The 20,997-nt window shown below is 43.8% G+C and overlaps 1 protein-coding gene and 1 pseudogene across 3 annotated transcripts; one reads left to right on the top strand and one right to left on the bottom strand.

Moving 5' to 3' along the window:
• Positions 1-2,777: 2,777 nt before the first annotated feature.
• LOC105547737 (protein SSX3-like) lies at positions 2,778-11,916 on the bottom strand. 3 transcript variants are annotated; one of them, XM_011991438.1, is made up of 8 exons: positions 11,857-11,916; positions 10,415-10,503; positions 9,863-9,977; positions 9,227-9,322; positions 7,347-7,396; positions 5,225-5,360; positions 3,644-3,721; positions 2,778-2,878 (listed from the first exon to the last, which is right to left on the bottom strand). In XM_011991438.1, exons 2-8 carry the CDS (start codon positions 10,481-10,483, stop codon positions 2,778-2,780), a joined length of 645 nt encoding a protein of 214 aa, XP_011846828.1. In that variant the 5' UTR covers positions 10,484-10,503; positions 11,857-11,916. The 3 variants fall into 3 exon arrangements, with proteins under 3 accessions (XP_011846828.1, XP_011846829.1, XP_011846827.1); XM_011991439.1 differs by lacking the exon at positions 3,644-3,721; XM_011991437.1 differs by lacking the exons at positions 3,644-3,721; positions 11,857-11,916 and adding an exon at positions 10,138-10,245 and having other exon boundaries at positions 9,863-9,976; positions 10,396-10,483.
• LOC105547751 overlaps positions 11,828-20,997 on the top strand; it is a 23,364-nt pseudogene continuing 14,194 nt past the window's right edge.

The raw sequence follows: 20,997 nt of genomic DNA, 5'->3' as shown, positions 1-20,997 counted from the left end.
GTCTCTACCAAAAATACAAAAATTAGCTGGGTGTGGTGGCGTGTGCCTGTAGTCCCAGCTAGAATGGAAGCTGAAGTGGGAGAATCCCTTGAGCCTGGGAGATCGAGGCTGCAGTGAGCTGTAATTGCATCACTGCACTGCAGCCTGGGCGACAGAGTGAGATCCTGTCTCAAACAACACAAAAAAGTAATATATCAGGACTTGGTGTAACTTCAGCCCTTCACAGTAATAATGAAGGAGAAAATCGCATTTGTGGAGAGGGGACCATGTTCACTCTTTATCTGTCCACGATAGATAGTCGGGAGCTTTATATACCCAAGGAACCTAAGGAAAAATGTTCCCTGTCATGACTCACAATCTTCCAGCCACCCTTTCTTGCACCTGTCTTGTGGGCTGGGGGACCCAACTTATGGATCCTATCATCCCAGGGAGAAAGAAAAATCAAATCCTTCGGTATCTCTTTTGGGGCATGCTCTCCTCTATTTGCATGGAGGATAAGGCACTCAATATCTAGTATCGGAATGTTACATTTGTGTAATACAGAACTATATTGGGATAAAATAGAATTTGTCTCCTCTGAGACACAGGTAGAGGTACGTCCACACTGACCTGGGTGGCAGCCACCTCTTCCTGCAGTGCCAGGCAGGACATGCTCACAGATCTGGGGAACTTCTGCTGCTCATGGAGCTCCACAACCTCCTTCCTGGCACCCTGTCCCTCTGGTGGTTGTGACAGCCCACACATGGCCTTGGGTCTCCCCTGCTTCTTTGCCTGCCCCTCTTCTGCCCACCCTGCATATCTCTGTCTCCCACTGTCCCTGCTGTGACTATGACTGCCTGTCCATCCTTGTACTCTGTCTCTGCTAGCACTCCTTGTCTTGGGTAAATGAACCCACAGCCTCTACATTGTGATTGGGGGCAGAATCCGGGACTTGTTCAATTCTCCCTCCCTCCATTACACACACCTGTCCTCCGTAATGTTTCTGAAGTCAGTGAGCTCCAAATTCAGCCCCTCCTGCACCTGCCAGCTGTAGGACCTGTGACAAGACACCTACCATCTGTCTGGGACTCCGTCTCTCATCTATCATATAGGCATAATGATGATAGTGTCCTCCTTCCAAGGCTGGGGAGGACCAGGAGGCCAAGGTGATGGACTACGGACGGTCAAAACAGCTCTCATCCTGCCTCCACCTGGGGCTGGTGTTTCAAGTCCATTGTGTGTGAATGGAGCCTTAATGTCTCCATTCACACACAATGATGTGTTCTAAAATAATGGAGCGAGACTTTCCTGACAAAACCCAAAAAAATTAGTGAAACATGATGGTGCGTGCCTGTAGTCACAGCTTCTCTGGAGGCTGAGGTGGGAGGATCGCTTGAGCCCACAAGTTCAAGGCTGCATTACCCTATGATCGTGCCACTGCACTCTAGTCTGGACAGAGCAAGACCCCATCTCTAGAAGAAACAAACAAACAAAGACAACAACTGGAAACATCCTCCACTAGAATGGTGGTCAGGAACATCTGTCTGCCTTGTTCCCTGATGTCTCTCCAGCACCTAGAACAGCGCTCAATACCAGTTCACACTCATTAGGTTTTTGTTAAATAAATGACTCCTTTGACGCAGCAATTCCACTTCTAAGAATCTTTCCTAAAGAAATATTCACACATGTACACAGAGCTGTGTGCACAATAATGAGAGGAGCAAATAACTGGGGAATGTTTGCAAATGTTTATTAACCGTCAGTGACTCGATAGAGGGAAATTGGATGAGGGGAGTACATGCTGAACAGGAAACGGAGTGAGCGAGGCTTGAGCAGGATGCACGGCAATGGGAAAAGCAGACGGGAGATGCTTATAGTGGTTCTTGGTGTGTGTGTGTGTGTGTGTGTGTGTGTGTGTGTGGTGTGTAAATGTAGAAGAAAAAATCTGAAATTAAACACTCAGAACTGCCCTCAGTAGTCACATCTGGTGAGAGAGGAGGGTGGTGCTGTTCTATGCAGAGAATACCTGACAATACTTGTTTTCTAAGGTAGATGCATGGATACACAAACCAAAATATGCATTAAGTATGTCTTGCTGATCAGTGAAAATGCTAATATCTAACAGAATGGCACACTGCAAGAAACGACAATGGAAATGCTAACATGGAACGCTTGGCACACTAAGAAAAATGACGCTCAACTTTTCACTGTTGTGAACACTCGCTTTCACTTGCTATACACCTGATGACAAGGGGTCCGCCGCCATGCCCATGTTCGTGAAAGGTCACCATGTTCTGCTTCTCATCACGGGCATGTGTCATATCCCTGAGGCTGAGGCAAGAAGAGAGAAGGAAAGTAAGTGACAGTGAGTTCCCACCGCGTGACAACTCAAACTCAAGTCCTCCTAACCTGCAGACCCTGCACACTCCGATTCTGCCCTACCTCAGGACCTGCACACGCCTTCCACGGTTCCTTGAAGTGAACCATCTGCTCATGGCACAGTGACCTCCTCACTTGTTTTATCCATTCCTAGGCTAGAGGAAAGTGTGGCCCGTGTATCAGGGCTGACCTCGGGTTTGGGATCCCACAGCATCCTGGGTAAGGAGCATCCCTGGATATAAAGGGTAGGGAGTAGAAAGAGCATGGGAAATCTCATCATTCAGCCTCAATGCTGTACCCTAGAAAATTATGAGAAGGGAATGATTTGGGGAACAAGTGATAAGATGGGATACCAGTACCATAACAGAATAGCACATCTGCAGGGATGTGGGGAATGAGTCCAAGGTTCACTTAGGGAGTTACTCGTCATCTTCCTCAGCGTCGCTGATCTCTTCATAAATCACCAGCTGCTTTCTCTCATGCAGTCTGTGGGTCCAGGCATGTTTCCCTCTTTTGGGTCCTATGATGGAGAAGAGTTGGAAGATGAGGGTTGGGTAGGCTGGAGAGTGTTAGGCTCTGTTTACTCAAAAACAGGAGATGCCTCCCCACTCCCAAGTGCCCATGGGCCTTCTTTATCCAGTTTTTCACATTCTCTGGCTTAGAGAGGCTGAAACCTTAGACCCACACTAATACAGGCCAAATGCCAATTGAAGTTTTAGCTTCTGGCTCCTTCCCTTGTCAGGCTTAGATTCCCAACCTCTTCACTTACAGGAACATTCACGCATACCTCCTTTCATTCAGCACATATTTATTAAGGCCACACAGGCACACCTTGATTTATCGCACCTCATTTTCATAGTGCTTCACAGATGCTGCAATTTTTTTTTTAATTCTCACCAATTTTACACTTTTCCATTATTATTATATCTATTATGTGATCTGTCATCAGTGAGCTTTGATATTATTACTGCAATTGTTTTTACTGTTTTTTAGTCTTTTAAAATAATTTTTGTTTTTTATTTTTGTGGGTCCACAGTAGGTGTATATACTTATGGGGTACATGAGATGCTTTGATACAGGCATGCCATGCGTAATAATCGCATCATGGAAAATCGAGTATCCATCCCCTCAACCATTTATCCTTGGTTACAAACAATCCATTTACACTCTTTTAGTTTTTTTTAATGTACAATTAAGTTATTATTGACTATAGTCACCCTCTTGTTTGTAATAGTTTTGGGGGTAACAGGAGCTGCACCCATAGATGATGATAAACTTAATCGACCAATGTTGTGTGTGTTCTGACTGCTCCACCAGTGAGCTGTCCCGGGTCTCTCTTCCTCTTCTTGGGCCTCCCTATTTCCTGAGACACAGGAATACTGAAATTAGGACAATGAACCATCCTACAATGGCCCCTAAATGTTCAAATGAAAGGAAGAGTCGTATGTCTCTCACTTTAAATCAGAAGCTAGAAATGGCTAAGCTTAGTGAGGAAGGCATGCTGAAAGCCAAGACAGGCTGAAAGCTCGGCCTCTTGCACCAAACAGCCAAGCTGTGAATGCAAAGGAAAAGTTCTTGAAGGAAATACTAATACTAATACTCCAGTGAACACATGAATAACCAAGCAAAACAACCTTACTGGTGAAATAGAGGAAGTCTGAGTGGTCAGGATAGAAGATGAGACCAACCACAACATTCTCTTAAGCCAAAGTCGAACTCAGAACAAGACCCAAACTCTCTTTAAGTCCGTGAAAGTTGAGAGAGGTGAAGAAGCAGCAGGAGGCACATGTGAAGCTAGCAGAGGTTGGTTCGTGAGGTTTAAGGAAAGAAGCCGTCTCCATAACATAAAAGTGCAAGGTGAAGCAGCAAACCCTGATGGAGAAGCTGCAGCAAGTTATCCGGAAGATCTAGCTAAGATCACTGTTGAAGGTGGCTACACTAAACAACAGATTTTCAATATAGATAAAATAGCCTTCTATTGGAAGGTGATGCCATACAGGACTTTCATAGCTACAGAGGATTGATTCTAACTTTGAAAGAAGTTCTACTGTGGGTAAAATGTTATCCAATAGCATCACATACTACAGAGAAATACTTCATGAAAGGGAGAGCTAATCTATGTGGCATATTTCATTGTTGTGTTCTTTTAAGAAACTGCCACAGACACTCCAAGCTTCAGCAACTGCCACCTTGATCAGCCAGCAGCCATCACCACCGAGGCAAGACCCTCCCTCCACCAGCAAAAAGAGTGTGACTCACTGGAGACTCAGAAGATTGTTAGCATTTTTAACAATGAATTATTTTAAAATTAAGGTATATACATTTTTAGACATAACACTGTTGCACACTTAGTAGACTATACTATAGTAGAAACAATGTTTTTATGCACTACCAAACCAAAAAAAAGAAAAGTCTGTGACTCACTTTATTGCAGTGGTCTGGAACCAAACCAGCAATATCTCTGAAGTACATCTATATTGGGTATCAGGCATTGAGCTAAGTATGATATGATCCTAGGTAATCACAGATAGAATTGCTTGAGCACCTTTCACGTCATCAGGCCTTCTAGATTTAATTTAATGCCTCCAAACAACTTATGAACTATGATTATTTCCATCTTATGGACTAAGTATCTGGAGCTGAGAAAATCTGAAAGACTTACCCCAAGTCACGTGGTTTTTTCTATGAGTGACAACTCAAGTCTGTGCCTCTGGAAGTCATGTCTAACATCTCATCTGGAGCTGGGCGAGCTCCTCAGCCCAACCTGGACCCAGGCTTGTCTGGGATCCATGCCACACACCCAGTCCACACACCTGAACATAGCCAGGGAAGCCAGAGGGGTTGTTCCCGAATTGCTTCCTCTTACCAGATGTCGCGTTAATCTTCTCAGAGGTACTTGGTTTTCCCGAGGGGCACAACTGTTTCCCATCGTTTTGTGAGCCAGATGCTTCTGACATTCCCTTCGAATCATTTCCTTCCCCTGCTGGCATCTTGGGCATGATCTTTATAATGTGAAGGTTACAGATAAACAGTATCAGTGACATTTCTATAGTGCTTTTGAGCTTACAAAGCATTTTCCCATGCATTAACTTAATTAATGCTCTCAACAACACTGGGAGAGTTACATAGACCTAAATTAGAAGAAACCTGGGAGGTTAGATGGGAAAGGAATGGCCTATGTGAATATGGTTTCCAGGGCTAGAATGCTTATCTTCACACTCTTTTAGGACTGACATTCTTGCAAACAGCAAAATTCTCCATGTAATTGAGAGTGTCGTATACAGAAGACTTGAAGAAGAATAGCATTCTAAGAATTCACAAGGTCTACACGAGGAAGAGCTTCTGTAAAATACAAGGGATCCCATATAAGCTTGTAGATAGCTGCTGGGAGAGTAAATGTAAAAACATAGAGAAGGGACAAAAAATTGCTGGGAAAGATAGTGTGGGGAGATGAATACAGGAAAGGGAGAAGGAAAGAAATGGTTTGCTGAAATTAATCTAAGCAGCAAAGAAAGCAGTACCAGATATGGCATACCACCCCACAGAGGCACCAACATTGAATGTGGAATTCAGTGAAGTGGTACCCATACCAATTCTGCTTGCATTGGAATGTGTCACTGACCAACAACCTTAAGCTACTTTTTTTTTTCTTTTTTTTTTTTTTTTTTCTAAGACGGAGTCACGCTCTGTTGCCAGGCTGGGGTGCAATGGCATGATATCAACTCACTGCAACATCTGACTCCTACGTTTAAGCGATTCTCCTGCCTCAGCCTCCAGAGTAGCTGAGACTACAGGCAGGAGCTACCACACCCCGCTAAGTTTTGTATTTTTAGTAGAGACATGGTTTCATCATGTTGGGCAGGATGGTCTTGATCTCTTGACCTCGTGATCCGCCCACCTCGGCCTCCCAAAGTGCTGGGATTACAGTCTTGAGCCACCGTGCCTGGCTCTTAAGCTACTTTTTATTCAACTTCCTCACTTATGAAATAGTGAACAATACATGTAAAATAGGCTACGGGAAAGTCCTCTCTGAGCTTGTAAACATTGTTTAAATGTAGTAATAATAACAACTAATACCTTTCATGATCCTTCTTTGAATTCAGTCTACACACTGGCCACCCAACTCCTAGATCCCTATACCCTCTAACCCAGAGTTGAATCTGCAGTTGTAGGCTCACTCATTCAGGGGCCTCCGAGGGATCACTGGGCTGGGATGGGGGCTTCCCGGATGCTCCAGGTACAGACAAGGCCCTCAAGGAGCTCACAGTAAGGAAGGGCCAACAGTCAAAGCGATTCCTAAGCCATGCAGATGGCCCCAGTAACACAGCAGAGACCAGCTGGTCCTTCCTGTTACAAGAGTGAGTGTCTCAATGGAAGCTCCAGCAGGCACTATGAGGTAAAGCCCTAGTGAGCAACATCCAAACTTCATAAAAAAATGAAGACATGAATGAGCTTTAAATGGTTTGGAGCTCTGGATTAGACTACCACTGCCACTGCACCTCAGGAACATTCATTAACATCTCTGTACCACGACAGCCTCATTTTATTATTATGTCGCTGATAATTAGGATCTATAACATGAACTATGATTCTTTACTTCCATTGCATGGACCAGGAATCTGGAGCTGAGAGGACTTAGAAGGTTTGCACCAAGTCACATGGCTTTTATACGGATGACAACCGAAGTGTGTGACTCTTTATTATTTGGAGATAATAATAGAAACATCATAGAGGTCTTCTTATGGATTAAATAAATGAATCCATGTGAACTGTTTAAAATACTATCTGGCATCACTATGAAAACAAAAGAAGTATTAAGGATCACAACTCTTAGTATTATCAAGCTGTTGATGCTACATCAGTTGTTGTGATAGACATGGGGAGAAGGAGGCAGTGAAGGCATTTTTTATATTCTCCCACTCTTACCAGTGTTCGCATCTGTGGAGGGACAAAGGTTCTCTGGTCCTTTAGATTTGAGAGATACTCACCTTCAGGAAGATTCCCTGGAGCCTGCCGAAAGTCATCTGAGGACGTTCAACTGAAAGAGAATACATCAGAATTTTTCTTTGTTGGTAAAGATTTCCAAACTCTAGAGAGACTTCTGTCGCATAAGGGCATTCTGCAGCAGAGGGTTTTCCGTCCACTCACTGTTGAGGAGTTATGTGAGATTTGCTTCTGAATTATGTTTAGTCCTGGTTGGTGCATTTATCTGTGGCATCAGTTCAGAATTTTCCATCTCATGGTTTATCAAATGGGGGTTAAACCCCATCACAGTCTCATCTTCTTCCATTACATATCTTTCACTTTTTCCCAAATAACTAAATTGATTGTTTGGGAATCTGAACTGTATTCACTCAAGATGTGCAACAACTGAAAATCATTGTACACTTGAAATGGGTGAATCTTATGGTATGTCAATTAAGCTCTTAAATGTGTGATGAACTATGGATGATTTAGTCCAGTGGCTCTGAAATATTTTCAGTATAAAGACACTCCTTTAATGTCAAAAACTTGGCAGATACTCAAGCACTGGATTTTCAGATCTCTTATAGTGATTGTGGGAGGTGGTAGAATCTGGCCTGTTTAGTTGGGGTCTATTGGAGACAGTTTGGACATTCTGACCTTGTCTTACAACTGTGTTTTCAGAGCAGAAGAGCAAGTAAATACATATGTCCCCTTTATATTCCTGAAATGTACAAAGATTTCTACCCAATAACCTGTCGTTTTATCACCCCATGTTATCTCTCCTTACTGACAAGTGGGAAAGCTCTCTGTGTGTTGGATGAGGGATCACTCTTTCAAACTCACCTCTGAGCTCATCACAAAGAATCAGGGTTCTTTGGGAATGAGAAGACTATTTGGTTTTGATAAAATACAGAGAAACAGCAACCTTTTTTACATAATGTGTTCACTACCCTTACTACTAAGATACCTATCCAATACCTACATGCTGTTAATGAAACAAACTCGGGGAGTCTTTGCAGATCTACAGTTTTAACATTTGCTTTCTTTTTTTTTTTTACTTGTAACATTTTCTTAACTGTCCTTTGATTCATTAACAGTGCTTAGGAAGAACATGTCCTTTAAAAACGAAATATTTAAAACACACAGAAAAGTATGGGGAATAATATTGAGGCCAGTCGGATCTCAACATTACCCCACAGCTATGTTAGGTCTGATTTATTAATTCAGAATATTAGAAATACTACAAACAGACCGGGAGTAGTAGCTCACACTTGTATTCCCAGCACTTTGGGAAGCTGAGTCGGGTGGATCACCTGAGGTCAGGAAGTTTGAGATCAGCCTGGTCAACATGATGAAACTCCGCCTCTACCAAAAATTTAAAAATTAGCTGGGTGTGGTGGCGGGCGCCTGTAACCTCAGCTACTCCGGAGGCTGAGGCAGGAGAATCACTTGAACCAGGGAGGTGAAATTTGGAGTGAGCTGAGTTTGTCTTATTGCACTCTAGCCTGGGCGACAAGAGTGAAACTCCATCTCAAAAACAAAAACAAACAAAACACACTATCAACAAGTCACAGCTGAAGCTGTCTGTGCAGCACTCACCAATCCCTGCCCTCCCTCCTTCTCCACCTACAGCCAGTCACCTTAATTTGATGTCTTTTTATTCACATTCATGCTTGTATACATTTACTACTTACTTATTTTCCATAAAAATAAATATTCTTGTTTTGCATGTTTTAAAATTTTACATGAACGGCCTCTGTAGTTAACTTTCTGTATGCATTTTTTTTTCACTCAGCCCTGATGTGTATGAGGGAACAAATGTCTGAGGATCTTTCCCAGGTAGCTGAGCTGAAAAGCAGTTGGACTTGAGGAGACCCTTTCCAGCCCCTTCCCATCTACTCACCCTGATTCCCGCGGTTACAGTCATTATCAGAATCATTCCCCTGGAAGTCTGTGGCCCGTTTATTACGCATGAAAGGTGGGTGGGTGACCTTGAAACCTAGAAAGAAGCCAAATGTTTATTCCTGAAGAGACAAGCTTAGGCCTGGCACAGTGGCTCATGTCTGTAGTACCAGCACTTTGGGAGGCTGAGGCTGGAGGATTGTTTGAGGCCAGGAATTCGAGGCTGCAGTGAGCTATGATTGCACTACTGCACTCTAGCCTAGGTGACAGACTGAGACTCTGACTCAAAAAAGAATAAAAAGAAAAAGAAAGAGACAAGCCGAGAGAAGGTAGGGTCAGTGTGTGTGGGATGGGGCTGGAGGGAGTTGCCGGGATGCCACAGAGACCGTTGGGCTCATCAGAAAAGACGCCCATGGGAGAGAAACGTGCAGGATACAGGTATGAGCTCCACTGTGGCCAGTCCCTGCCCTCAGCCCTGACAGGATACAGAAGAGCAGAGCACCCAGAAGCTGCCTTGTGATTTTCCCTGCACAAAAGGAAAATGTGGGGTACTTTCTGCAGCCTAAGAAGTAGGCAAAGCAGGAAAAGGGACGCTCATATGTCCCCAGACTTGTCTGTACCTAGAACTTTCTGTTACCTAGTTTAGTCATGGCCTCATACTTTCTCTTCATGTACACATAGATGATTTTCTCCGAGTATTTCATCTTTTCCCACTCTTTCTCAGAGAAGTATTTGGCAATATCATCAAAGGGCTAGAGAAAAAAAAAAACAAAAAAGAAATTTTGGCAGTGACTCAGCTAGGCATGTCTGTCATTCAGATTGAGCCACTTCTTGTGTGCTGGATCTCAGAAGTAGGGATGATATACCCTCCTGGCTGACGCCGTGGCTAACTGACAGAACATGGGGAATCTTCCCTAGCTTCTCCCCTGCCACACAGTAGGGCTTTAATGCTGCTGGCTGACTCCTTTCCCACCTTCCAGAATGGACTGAGAGTCACCAAATGAAGTGCAAGGTCACAGACTTGTCTCCAGGATGCTAGGTGATGACAGAGTGAGGGTGGGGGGCTCCCAAGGCTCCAGATCTCCCCGAGACCCTGCTCCTTGTCTCCAGTATCTCTGTTCACCCCTCCTCAGAAACCTGGTCACCCCACACTGTCCCCTGGGTCACTACTCTGCCCCCTCCAGGTCACCTTTTGTATCTTCTCTGGTGTTTGAGCATCATCCCTAGCTCTCTTTGCACAGTCTTCGTCTCTGTTCATGGCACCGGGACCAGTCTGACCTGCAAGAGAAACTGCCTGAGTCTTTCCAGCCGTAGGACCTTTGGTCCTGTGGAGGGAGAAATCTGTAAAGGCCAGTCACACTCAGTCACCTGGAATCAGGTGCTGCATTTCTCCATCCGGGGCTTATCAGTCCCTGAGTAAGAACATGGGGAGAAGTCAGATGAAAACAGGGAGCCAAGGGTCTCTGGGAGAAGTATTGATTGGGGATGACAGGTTTCTTATGGGCAAGGCAGCTTTGAGTCTTTGGGATGGGTTTGGCTACTGTTGTTAGTAGTTTCCCTGGGGGCTAGGCTTACCCTAAAAGATGTACAGACCCTTGTTGTGGAGGCAGGGACGTGACTGTGTAATTTTATTCAGTGGGGACATTCTGACACCCCCACTCAATAAATAAAGGAAGGGAAGTGAGTCCCAGAGATTACATGGTCTCTCTGGTGATGGATCTGATCAGGCAGAGGGATGGGGGGTTCGGTTCTGTTGAAGAGAAATGAGCATCACTACAATGAACGTGTTTAGAGGCTATTACTGGGTGATTTGTAAATTATTAGAAGGAAGAGAGCTGGAATTTCTGAGACAATAAGAGCCCGCCATCACTTAGAAAGAATGTGGGGCGTTTCAAGATGCAGCAATCAGCCAGGTGCAGTGGCTCACGCCTGTAATCCCAGCACTTTGGGAGGCCGAGGCGTGCAGATCACTTGAGCCCAGGAGGTCGAGACTGGGCTGGGAAACATAGCAAAATTCCCGTATCTACAAAAAATACAAAAAGTGAGCCGGGGGTTGGGGAGCAGGTCTGTACCATTCCAGCACTTTGGAAGGCCAAGGTGGTGGATCGCCTGAGCCCAGGAGCTTGAGACCAGGCCCGCAATCACAGTGAAACCAACTCTACTAAAAAAAAAAAAAAAAAAATTAGCAGAAGCCAGGTGTTGAGCCCCTGTGGTCCCAAGGCCTAGGTGAGAGGATCACATCAGCCCAGCATGAAAGATTTTAGTGAGCTTTTTTCTTTTTTTTTTTTTTTTTTTTTTCAGACAGGGTCTCGCTCTGTTGCCAGGCTGGGATACACTGGCGTGATCATGGCTCACTGCAACCTCCGCCTCGTGAGTTCAAGCGATCCACCAGCTGTGGCTTCCAAACGTGCAGGGATTACAAGCATAAGCCACCGCACCCAGCCCAAATTTCTTAAGTTACTACAGAGTTTCTAGGAAAAATCCCATACCTGAAAAAGTTAGAAACTGACAGGAAGGATTTGAGATGGCGACCTGCTTCATATACACTCCTTATTAAAACTAGATAACAAACGCACCACGGAGGAGGGGAGGGGTAGGAAGAATGAAAAAAGAAAATCAGTGCATGCTTACTCTGATTTTGGAAGAATCGAAAGAGAGAATCAGAGCGTGCGTACTCTGAGTGTGGAAGAAACGAAAGAGAGAGAAAGTCAGAGCATGCGTACTCTGAACTGAAAGTAGCCAATCACAGGGGATGCTTTCAGCGGGAAAATGAGAGTCTCCACCTCCACTTTGAGCAGGTTCTGCCCCTGGAGCCTGGACTGATAGAAGCCACATCAGCTTCGCTTATTCCGCCTACTATTCTGACTTCTGATTGGCCAGATGGAGTTCACTAACTGCCCTGATTGGTCCATCATCCTTGGGCAGTGACATTGCACAATAATGTCTCATCCTCCAGCCACACTTTGTCACCACTGCGACAAAGTGGGTGGTCCTCAGGAGTCATCAGGAGATTTTGATCTCTCTGAAGACCGTCCCTGGATCTTGGGTTAAAAATCTGTATTCTAGTCTGAACCGTGGGAAGAAAAAATAGTCATCTGTGATTTTTCTGCTTGAAAGATACAGTGTTTTCCAAACTAGCACATTTGCGGAGGTTTGCTGTACTTAGTTGTGGCGTTCATCCTTCAGTGGCTTCTATATCTGTTGCAATTCAGAAAACAGTCCAAGGCTCTCCAACCTCTGATTACATTTTTGAAAGGGAATCTAAGTGTGGTGTGCACAATTACCATCCTTTACCTGTAGCCCTGGAGAGAGGAAAATGTATTTACTTATGGGATGTGACTGTGGTGTTGTTTACATCTGCCTTGGCCAATCCTTCCGCCTCGTTCTTGGGACTACAGGCATGAACCATCCCACCCCCGCTAATATTTTTTATTTTTTGACTTTTTTAATAGAGATGGTTTTGCTGTGTTGGCCAGGTTGGTCTGGACGTCCTGGGCTCAAGTGATCCTCCCACCTCGGCCTCAGGACTAAGGGCATTCACCACCCTGCCCACGCTTTTTTTTTTTTTAGTAGTAGAAACCAGGTTTGGCTATGTTGGCCAGGCCGGCATCAAGCTCCTGTGCTCAAGGGATCCTCCCGCCTTGGCCTCAGGACTAGTCATGCACCACCCTGCCCAAGTAATTTTTTGTTTTGTTTTGTTTCATGTTAGTAGAAACCAGGTTTCTCTATGTTGCCCAGGCTGGCCTCAATCTCTTGGCCTCAAATGATGCTTCCACCTCGGCCTCAGGACTACAGGCGTGTGCCATTCTTCCTTGCTCATTTTTATTTATTTATTTATTCATTCATTCATTCATTCATTTTTTAGGAGAGACAGGCTTTTGCTTTGTTGGCCAGGCTGGTATCAACCTCCTGGGCTCAAGCAATCCTCCCACCTTGGCCTGGGAACTACACGGGTGAGCCACCCCACCCATGCTTTTTTGTTGTTGTTCTTGTTGTTGGTAGAAATGGGGTTTCGCTATGTTGGCCAGGCTGCCCTCGACCTCCTGGGCTCAAGCAATCCTCCCGCCTCGGCCTTGGGACTACAGGCTCACACCACCCCGCCCCTACTAATATGTTTAATTTTTCTATTAGAGACAATTTTGCTATGTTGTCCAGGCTGGTCTCTACTTCCTGGGCTCAAGTGATCCTCCCGCCTCGGCCTGGGGACTACAGGCATGCACCACCCTGCTTTTTTGCTATTTTTCCCAGGCTGGTCTTGACCTCCTGGGCTCACTCAATAATTTGATCCCGGGAAATGGAGGTTGCATTGAGCTGAGATCACAGCACTGCACTCCAGCTTGGGCGACAGAGCAAGACTGAAAAAAGAGAAAGAAAGAAAGAGAGAAAGAGAGAGAGAGAGAGAAAGAGAGAAAGAGAAGAAAGAAAAGAAAGAAAAAAGAAAGGAGGGAGGGAGGGAAGGAGGGAGGAAGGAAGGAAGGAAGACCAGCTTAATCTCCATAAGAACAGTGAGCTTGGTGGTATTTTTTACTTACCCTCGTCCCATCTCATGCTCCCAGCTTAGTTCTGTTCATTGCTGATGAAATACAGATAGGATTGGCCAGAACCAGTAGATGGCTGGCTGTTGATCATGAAAATGTCAGACCTGATATAGTCCTTGGAAAGGCCCTTTCTGGGGGCTGATACTCTGTGTCTGCAGTACTGTGGGACAATGGCATAATGATGACCATTAAGCCAGGGGAACATGGGTCCACATATGGTGGCAATCCACTAGGCTGCCGAATGGTCATTGCAGCCCTCGAGGTTTTAGAAGAAGAAAATCTTGCTGAAAACTCAGGAAAAAAATGGGTGTTATCTTGAGAAATGAACCCATGAAGCTACCTTCTGATGTTGTAACTGCCATAAGAGGAACAGAATTCTTTTTTTTTTTTTTTTGAGTCAGAGGTTCACTCTGGTTGCCCAGGATGGATTGCAATGGCGCGATCTTGGCTCACTGCAACCTCTGCCTCCTGGGTTCTAGCGATTTTTCTGCCTCAGCCTCCTGAGTAGCTGGGATTACAGGCACGCACCACTATGTCCGGCTAATTTTTGTATTTTTATTAGAGACAGGGTTTCGCCATGTTGGTCAGGCTGGTCTCAAACTCCTGACCTCAGGTGATCCACCTGCCTTGGCCTCCCAAAGTGTTGTGAGACACTGTGCCCGGGAGGAAAAGAATTATTAAATGCTATTGCTATTAAAGAAACCAATGACTGTGATGCTTGGAAGGTGTGTCTACGACTTCGAGTTTATGGACTTCTGGCCAAGCCCACCCATGGTGACATCATCAGGTTTCACCTCTGCTGGTGGTCAAGCAGGATGAGATTCAAGAGTCCAGTGAAGTCATTAACAAGACCATCTTGTCATGCTGAGGGTAGCAGCTGTTTTCAGTGGTCCCTGGAGCCTGCTGGAGACAGGTGGTCCTGTAAAAGCTCTGCTCTTAATGCGGGCACATTCTGCTCCCATGTGTCTTCAAAACCTTTTTGTGGAATGTATGTTTTTTCAGTTGATACATAATAGAACAACGTTTATGAACCTGCCATTTGCTTTGTAATGTAAGAGAATGTAATGGCATCTATATTCAGTGAAAGTGTTTTGATGTGCATGTGTACTTTCTAAGGTGAAATGCATCTATATATACAGACAGCCTTTAAATCACACCGTTCAGTATACTTTATATATGTTTTCATAATTTCCTTGCTGGTGTAAAGGTTTTGTATTTGAAAAAGTTATCTCTAGTGTATTACATAAAAGGCTTCACCTCATAAAGTCAAATCATTGATATCATTGAATTTTAGGGAGGATCAATGGTTAAGCATATATAAAATACTAGCTTTTTTGTTTTGTTTAGTTTTTGTTTTTGTTTTTGTTTTGAGATGGAGTCTCGCTCTGTCGCCCAGGCTGGAGTGCAGTGGCTCGATCTCAGTTCATTGCAAGCTCCACCTCCTGGGTTCACGCCATTCTCCTGCCTCAGCTTCCTCAGTAGCTGGGACTACAGGTGCCCACCACAAAGCCTGGCTAATTTTTTGTATCTTTAGTAGAGATGAGGTTTCACCGTGTTAGCCAGGATGATCTCGATCTCCTGACCTCATGATCTGTCCGCCTCAACCTCCCAAAGTGTTGGGATTACAGGCGTGAGCCACTGCGCCCGGCCTATCAAATGCTAATATTAAGTAAACTTTATACTGGCCAACACCAGGATATATTCTATGGATGTCATTAATTTGAATAAGAATTAGTGTTTAACATTCCTAAATTGTTTTGAGTGCTTGATTATAATTTGTAAAAAACAATGTTTATTTTTAATATTTCTTTACATTTTAAACAAAGCTTATATTTCAGAAAATTAAAAAAAGATACAGAACATGGCCAAGTGCAGTGGTTCACACTTGTAATCCCAGTACTTTGGGAGGCCGAGGTGGGCAGATCACTTGAGGTCAGGAGTTTGAGACCAGCCTGGCCAACATGGAGAAACCCCATCTCTACTAAAAATACAAAAATTAGCCGGGCATGGTGGCACCTGCCTGTAGTCCCAGGTACATGGGAGGCTGAGACAGGAGAACAGCTCAAACCCGGGAGGCAGAGGTTGCAGTGAGCCCGAGAGCGTGCCACTGCACTACAGCCTAGGTGACAGAGTGAGAATCCTTCTCGGGGGAAAAAAAAAAAAAAAAAGGTACAGTACATTTTCATCACCGCAATGCTGTCCCTTATACTACTGTTTTTCATTTCCACAATTTTGTCTTTTCTACAATGCTATACAAGTGAAACCTTATAGTATATAACGTTTTATGGGCTTATTTCACTCAGCATAATTCCATGGAGATTCCTCCAAGATATTGATATTTGCGTGTCAACAGTTCGTCGTCGTCGTCGTCGTCGTCGTCGTTGTTGTTGTTGTTGTTGTTGAGACAGAGTCTCACTCTGTCGCCCAGGCTGGAGTGCAGTGTCTCAGCTCACTGCAACCTCCGCCTCCCAGGTTCAAGTGATTTTCCAGCCTCAGCCTCCCGAGTAGCTGTGACTACGTGCCCGGGTAATTTTTGTATTAGTAGTAAAGACTGGGTTTCAACATACTGGCAAGGCGGGTCTTGAACTCCTGACGTCATGATCCACCAGCCTCGACCTCCCAAAGTGCTGTGATAACAGGGTGAGCCACTGTGCCCTGCCAATAGTTCATTTTTATTACTGAGTAGTATTCCAGAGGATGGATGTACCACAGTTTGAGCATTCACTTATGGTAGGACATATTGATTATTTCCAGCTACTGGCTATTACAAGTAAAACTGCTATGAACAATTATGTACAAGTTTCTGGGTGGGCATAAATTTTAATTTCTCTGAAGTGTAATTGTTGAATTGTATGGTCATTGCATTGTTTAGTTTTATAAGAAACTACCAAACTGCTTTCCAGAGTGGCTGTAAGATTTTACCTTCCTAGCAGCACTTAATGAGGTGTTCAGTTTCTCTGCATCCTCGTTACCATTTGGTGTTGTCACTATGTCTTTTATTTTAGCTATTGTAACAAGTGTGTAGTGATACCTCATCGTGATCTTAATTTGCATCTAGTGAAGCAAATGAATGTTGAACATCTTTTCATGTGCTTGTTTGCTTGTTTCCTCTTCAGTGAAATGTATGTTCATATCTTTTCATGATTTTCTAATTGGATTATTTGTTTGTATTTTTTACCATTGAGGTTTTTATTATTTTTTTTTCTCGAGACAGACTCTTGCTCTGTTACCCAGGCTGGAGTGCAATGGCACAATCTTGGCTCACTCCAACCTCTACCTCCCAGGTTAAAGTGATTCTCGTGCCTCAGCCTCCCGAGTAGCTGGCATTACAGGCACGCATCATCATGCTTGTCTAATTTTTGTATTTTTAGTAGAGATGGGTTTTTGCCATGTTGCCCAGGCTGGTCGTGAACTCCTGGCCTCAAGGGATCTGCCCTCCGTCCACCTCGACCTTTCAAAGTGCTGGGATTACAAGTGTGAGCCACCACGCCTAGCCTACCGTCAAGTTTTGAGAGTACTATACGTATCCATTACATATTCTGGATGTGAGTCCTTTATTGGATATGTGGTTTGCAAACTTTTTCTCTCAGATCATACCCTATTTTTTCATCCTTTTTACAAGATTTCTTGCAGAGCAGAAGTTTTAAATTGTATAAAATCTAATTTATATTTTTCCTTATGTATTATACTTTTTGAACCATTCACTATGCCCTAGATCTCAGACGTTTCTCCTATATTTTCTTGTAAAAGTTTGTTTTTAGTTTTTTGTTTTATTTTATTATATGTATTTATTTATTTGTTTATTGAGATGGAGTCTCGCTCTGTTGCCCAGGATGGAGTGCACTGGTGGGATCTCGGCTCACTGCAAGCTCCACCTCCCGAGTTCATGCCATTCTCCTGCCTCAGCCTCCCAAGTAGCTGGGACTACAGGCGCCTGCCACTACGCCGGGCTAACTTGTTTGTATTTTTGGTAGAGACGGAGTTTCACCATTTTAACCAGGATGGTCTGGATCTCCTGACTTCGTGATCCGACCACCTCGGCCTGCCAAAGTGCTGGGATTACAGGCATGAGCCACCGTGCCCGGCCTTTTTTAGTTTTATATTTTAGATTTAAATCTATGATCCACTTGACTCACTTTTTTGTATAAAGGTATGAACATTAGGACTTTCTGTTGTTATTGTTGTTGTTGCCTATAGCTCTCCAACTGCTCCAGCACCATTTGTGAAGCAGATGATCCTTCCTTATTTTTGTCTCTTAGTAAAAAATCAGGGTGGGGCTACTTCTAGGATCTCTATTTTGTTACAGTGATCTATGTGTCTATTCTTCTTCCAATAGTATATAGTCTTGATTCCTGTAGCTATATAAGAAGTATTGAAATATGGTAGAGCCATTCCTCCCACCTTATTCTTCTTTTTCAAAAATTGTCTTAGCTATATAAATATTTTTTGAGATGGAGTCTCACTTGGGTCACCCAAGCTGGAGATCAGTGGGGTGATCCCGGCTCACTGCAACCTCCGCCTCCCGGGTTTAAGTGATTCTCCTGCCTCAGCTTCCCAAGTAGCTGGGATTTCAGGCGCACGCCACAACATCTGGCTAATTTTTGTATTTTTAGTAGAGACAGGGTTTTGCCATGTTGGCCAGGCTGGTCTCAAACTCCTGACCTCAAGTGATCTGCCCATCTCAGCATCCCAAAGTGCTGGGAATACAGGCGTGACCCACCGGGCCTAGTGTTGTCTTAGCCATTGACAATTTGTTACAGCAACAATCAAAAATTAATACACATAGAAACAGATTAATTAGTGAAACAAAATAGAAATTCAAGAAACAGACTAATTTATATACAAACTTCAGCATGCATTTCCAAACAATGGGCAAAAGATGGGATGTGTAAAAAAGGATTGTTGGCAAGTGTCTATCCATCTGGAAAAATAAACATTAAATCCTTACTTTCAACCACATAAAATAATAAATTCTAAAAATTCAGAGACTTAAATGTGAAAACGTGAAGTCATAAAGAACTAGATGAAATTTTAGGAAAATATTACAGTGTAAGACATCTTGAGTTGGCATAGGCACTTCCTGACATTACACCAAGGCTATAAACAATGGATCTGACATATTTAAAGATGTAAAAATTAAAGTATCATCTAAGTCAAAAGACACCATAAAAAACTGTTTAAAAAGGCAAATTTTAGGCCAGGCGCGGTGACTCATGCCTGTAATCCCAGTACTTTGGGAGGCCAAGGCGGGCAGATCATGAGGTCAGCAGATCAAGACCATCCTGGCTACCACGGTGAAACCCCATCTCTACTAAAAATACAAAACATTAGCCAGGTGTGGTGGCGGGCACCTGTAGTCCCAGCTACTCGGGAGGCTGAGGCAGGAGAATGGTGTGAACCTGGGAGGTGGAGCTTGCAGTGAGCTGAGATCGCACTGGGCAACAGAGTGAGACTCTGTCTCAAAAAAAAAAAAAAAGGGCAAATTTTGGGGAAAATGAAGGATCCCCAATAAATTAACAGTAACCATCTCTAATATATAACAAAGCTTTTCCATATCAATAAGAGAAACTGGAACAACCCAATGAAAAAATGTGTTCAGGCATGGCACTACTTCACCGTATAGCAGAAAAGGATTACGAAATAGAAAGTATGAAAGGAAAATAATAAAGGAAATGGAGAAGAGATCCCAGAACTTTCAACGTTCATCCATAGAAGATCCAGAGGTAGAGAATAGAAAGACTGGGTCAGGTGCAGTGGCTCATGCCTGTTATTCCAGCACTTTGGGAGGCCAAGGCAGGCAGATTACCTGAGGTCAAGAGTTCGAGACCAGCCTGTCCAACATGGTGAAACCTCATCTCTACTAAAAATACAAAAATTAGCCCAGTGTGGTGGTAGGCGCCTGAAATCGCAGCTACTTGGGGAGGCTGAGACAGGAGAATCACTTGAGCCCAGGAAGCAGATATTGCAGTGAGCTGAGGTCCTGCCACTGCACTCCAACCTCAGTGTCAGAGCAGAACTCCGTCTCAAAAATGAAAAAAAAAAAAAATAGAAAGACTGGAGAGAAGGCACTAATTGAAGAAATAATGTCCTAGAATTTTCTCAACTGAACAAAGACATGAATCTTCAAACTGAAAAGAGCCACTTGGTTCTGAGCCTGATTAACACACATGTGCACACACTCCTGCAGGCACACAAGCCCACACACACACACACCCCCTCGGAGTAAAATTTCTAGGATAAAGATAAAATCCTGAAAGATCCCAGAGAGAAAAAGAGAAGAGAGAATGCAATGGAGAAGTTTTTCAAGGAGCTGATTTAAAATAACTTTGGGCCAGGCACAGTGGCTCATGCATGTAGTCCCAGCACTTTGGGCACCAAGACCGGATGCTCACTCGAGCTCAAGAGTTTGAGACAAGCCTGGCCAACAAGGCGAAACTCATCTCTACAAAAAATACAAGTAATCAGGTGTAGTGCCACGTGCCTGTAGTCCCAGCTACTTGGGAGGCTGAGGCAGGAGAATTGCTTGAGTCCAGGAGGTGGAGATTGCAGTGAGCCAAGATTGTGCCACTGCATTCTAGCCTGGGTGACAGCCAGGCACTGTCTCAAAAAAAAAAACAGAACAAGCAACAAAAAAAGTTGAGCCTAGATATCTATATATAGCCAGGATAATTCAGAATGAGGGAAAAATATTCCAGAAAATTCATGACGCATATACCCTTCAGAAATAATTATTGGTATACAGTTCTATGAGAAGGGAAAACTAAATTTAGGAGGAAGGAGGTGATTTCAGTAAGCAATGGTGAGGAGAAAAATAGTAAAATTTATTGAAAAGTATAAATTTAGATTGTAAATTTAAAAAATTACAGTCTTGAACTAAAATTCCCGGTATTATAAACTTGGAAGATGGGAGCAGGGACAGGAAAGAAAAGAGAAGTTCTTTTGGTGTTCAAGGAATGGATACAGATGTTAATGAATGATAGAATGTGGTGGTGCACGCCTGTAACCCGAGCTACTCAGGAGGCTGGAGTAGGAGAATCACTTGAACCTGGGAGGTGGAGGTTGCAGTGAGGTGAGATCACAGCATTGCACTCCATCCTGGAAAACAAGAGTGAAATTCTGTAAAAAATAAAAAAATTTTAAAGAAACTACCATCAGAGTGAACAGGCAACCTACAGAATGGGAGAAAATTTTTGCAATCTACTCATCTGACAAAGGGCTAATATCCAGAACCTAC

The sequence above is a fragment of the Mandrillus leucophaeus genome, unplaced genomic scaffold (genome assembly GCF_000951045.1).
Source record: "Mandrillus leucophaeus isolate KB7577 unplaced genomic scaffold, Mleu.le_1.0 Scaffold395, whole genome shotgun sequence".
Classification (NCBI taxonomy): Eukaryota; Metazoa; Chordata; class Mammalia; order Primates; family Cercopithecidae; genus Mandrillus; species Mandrillus leucophaeus.
This window is presented reverse-complemented; position numbering and strand designations above follow the sequence as displayed.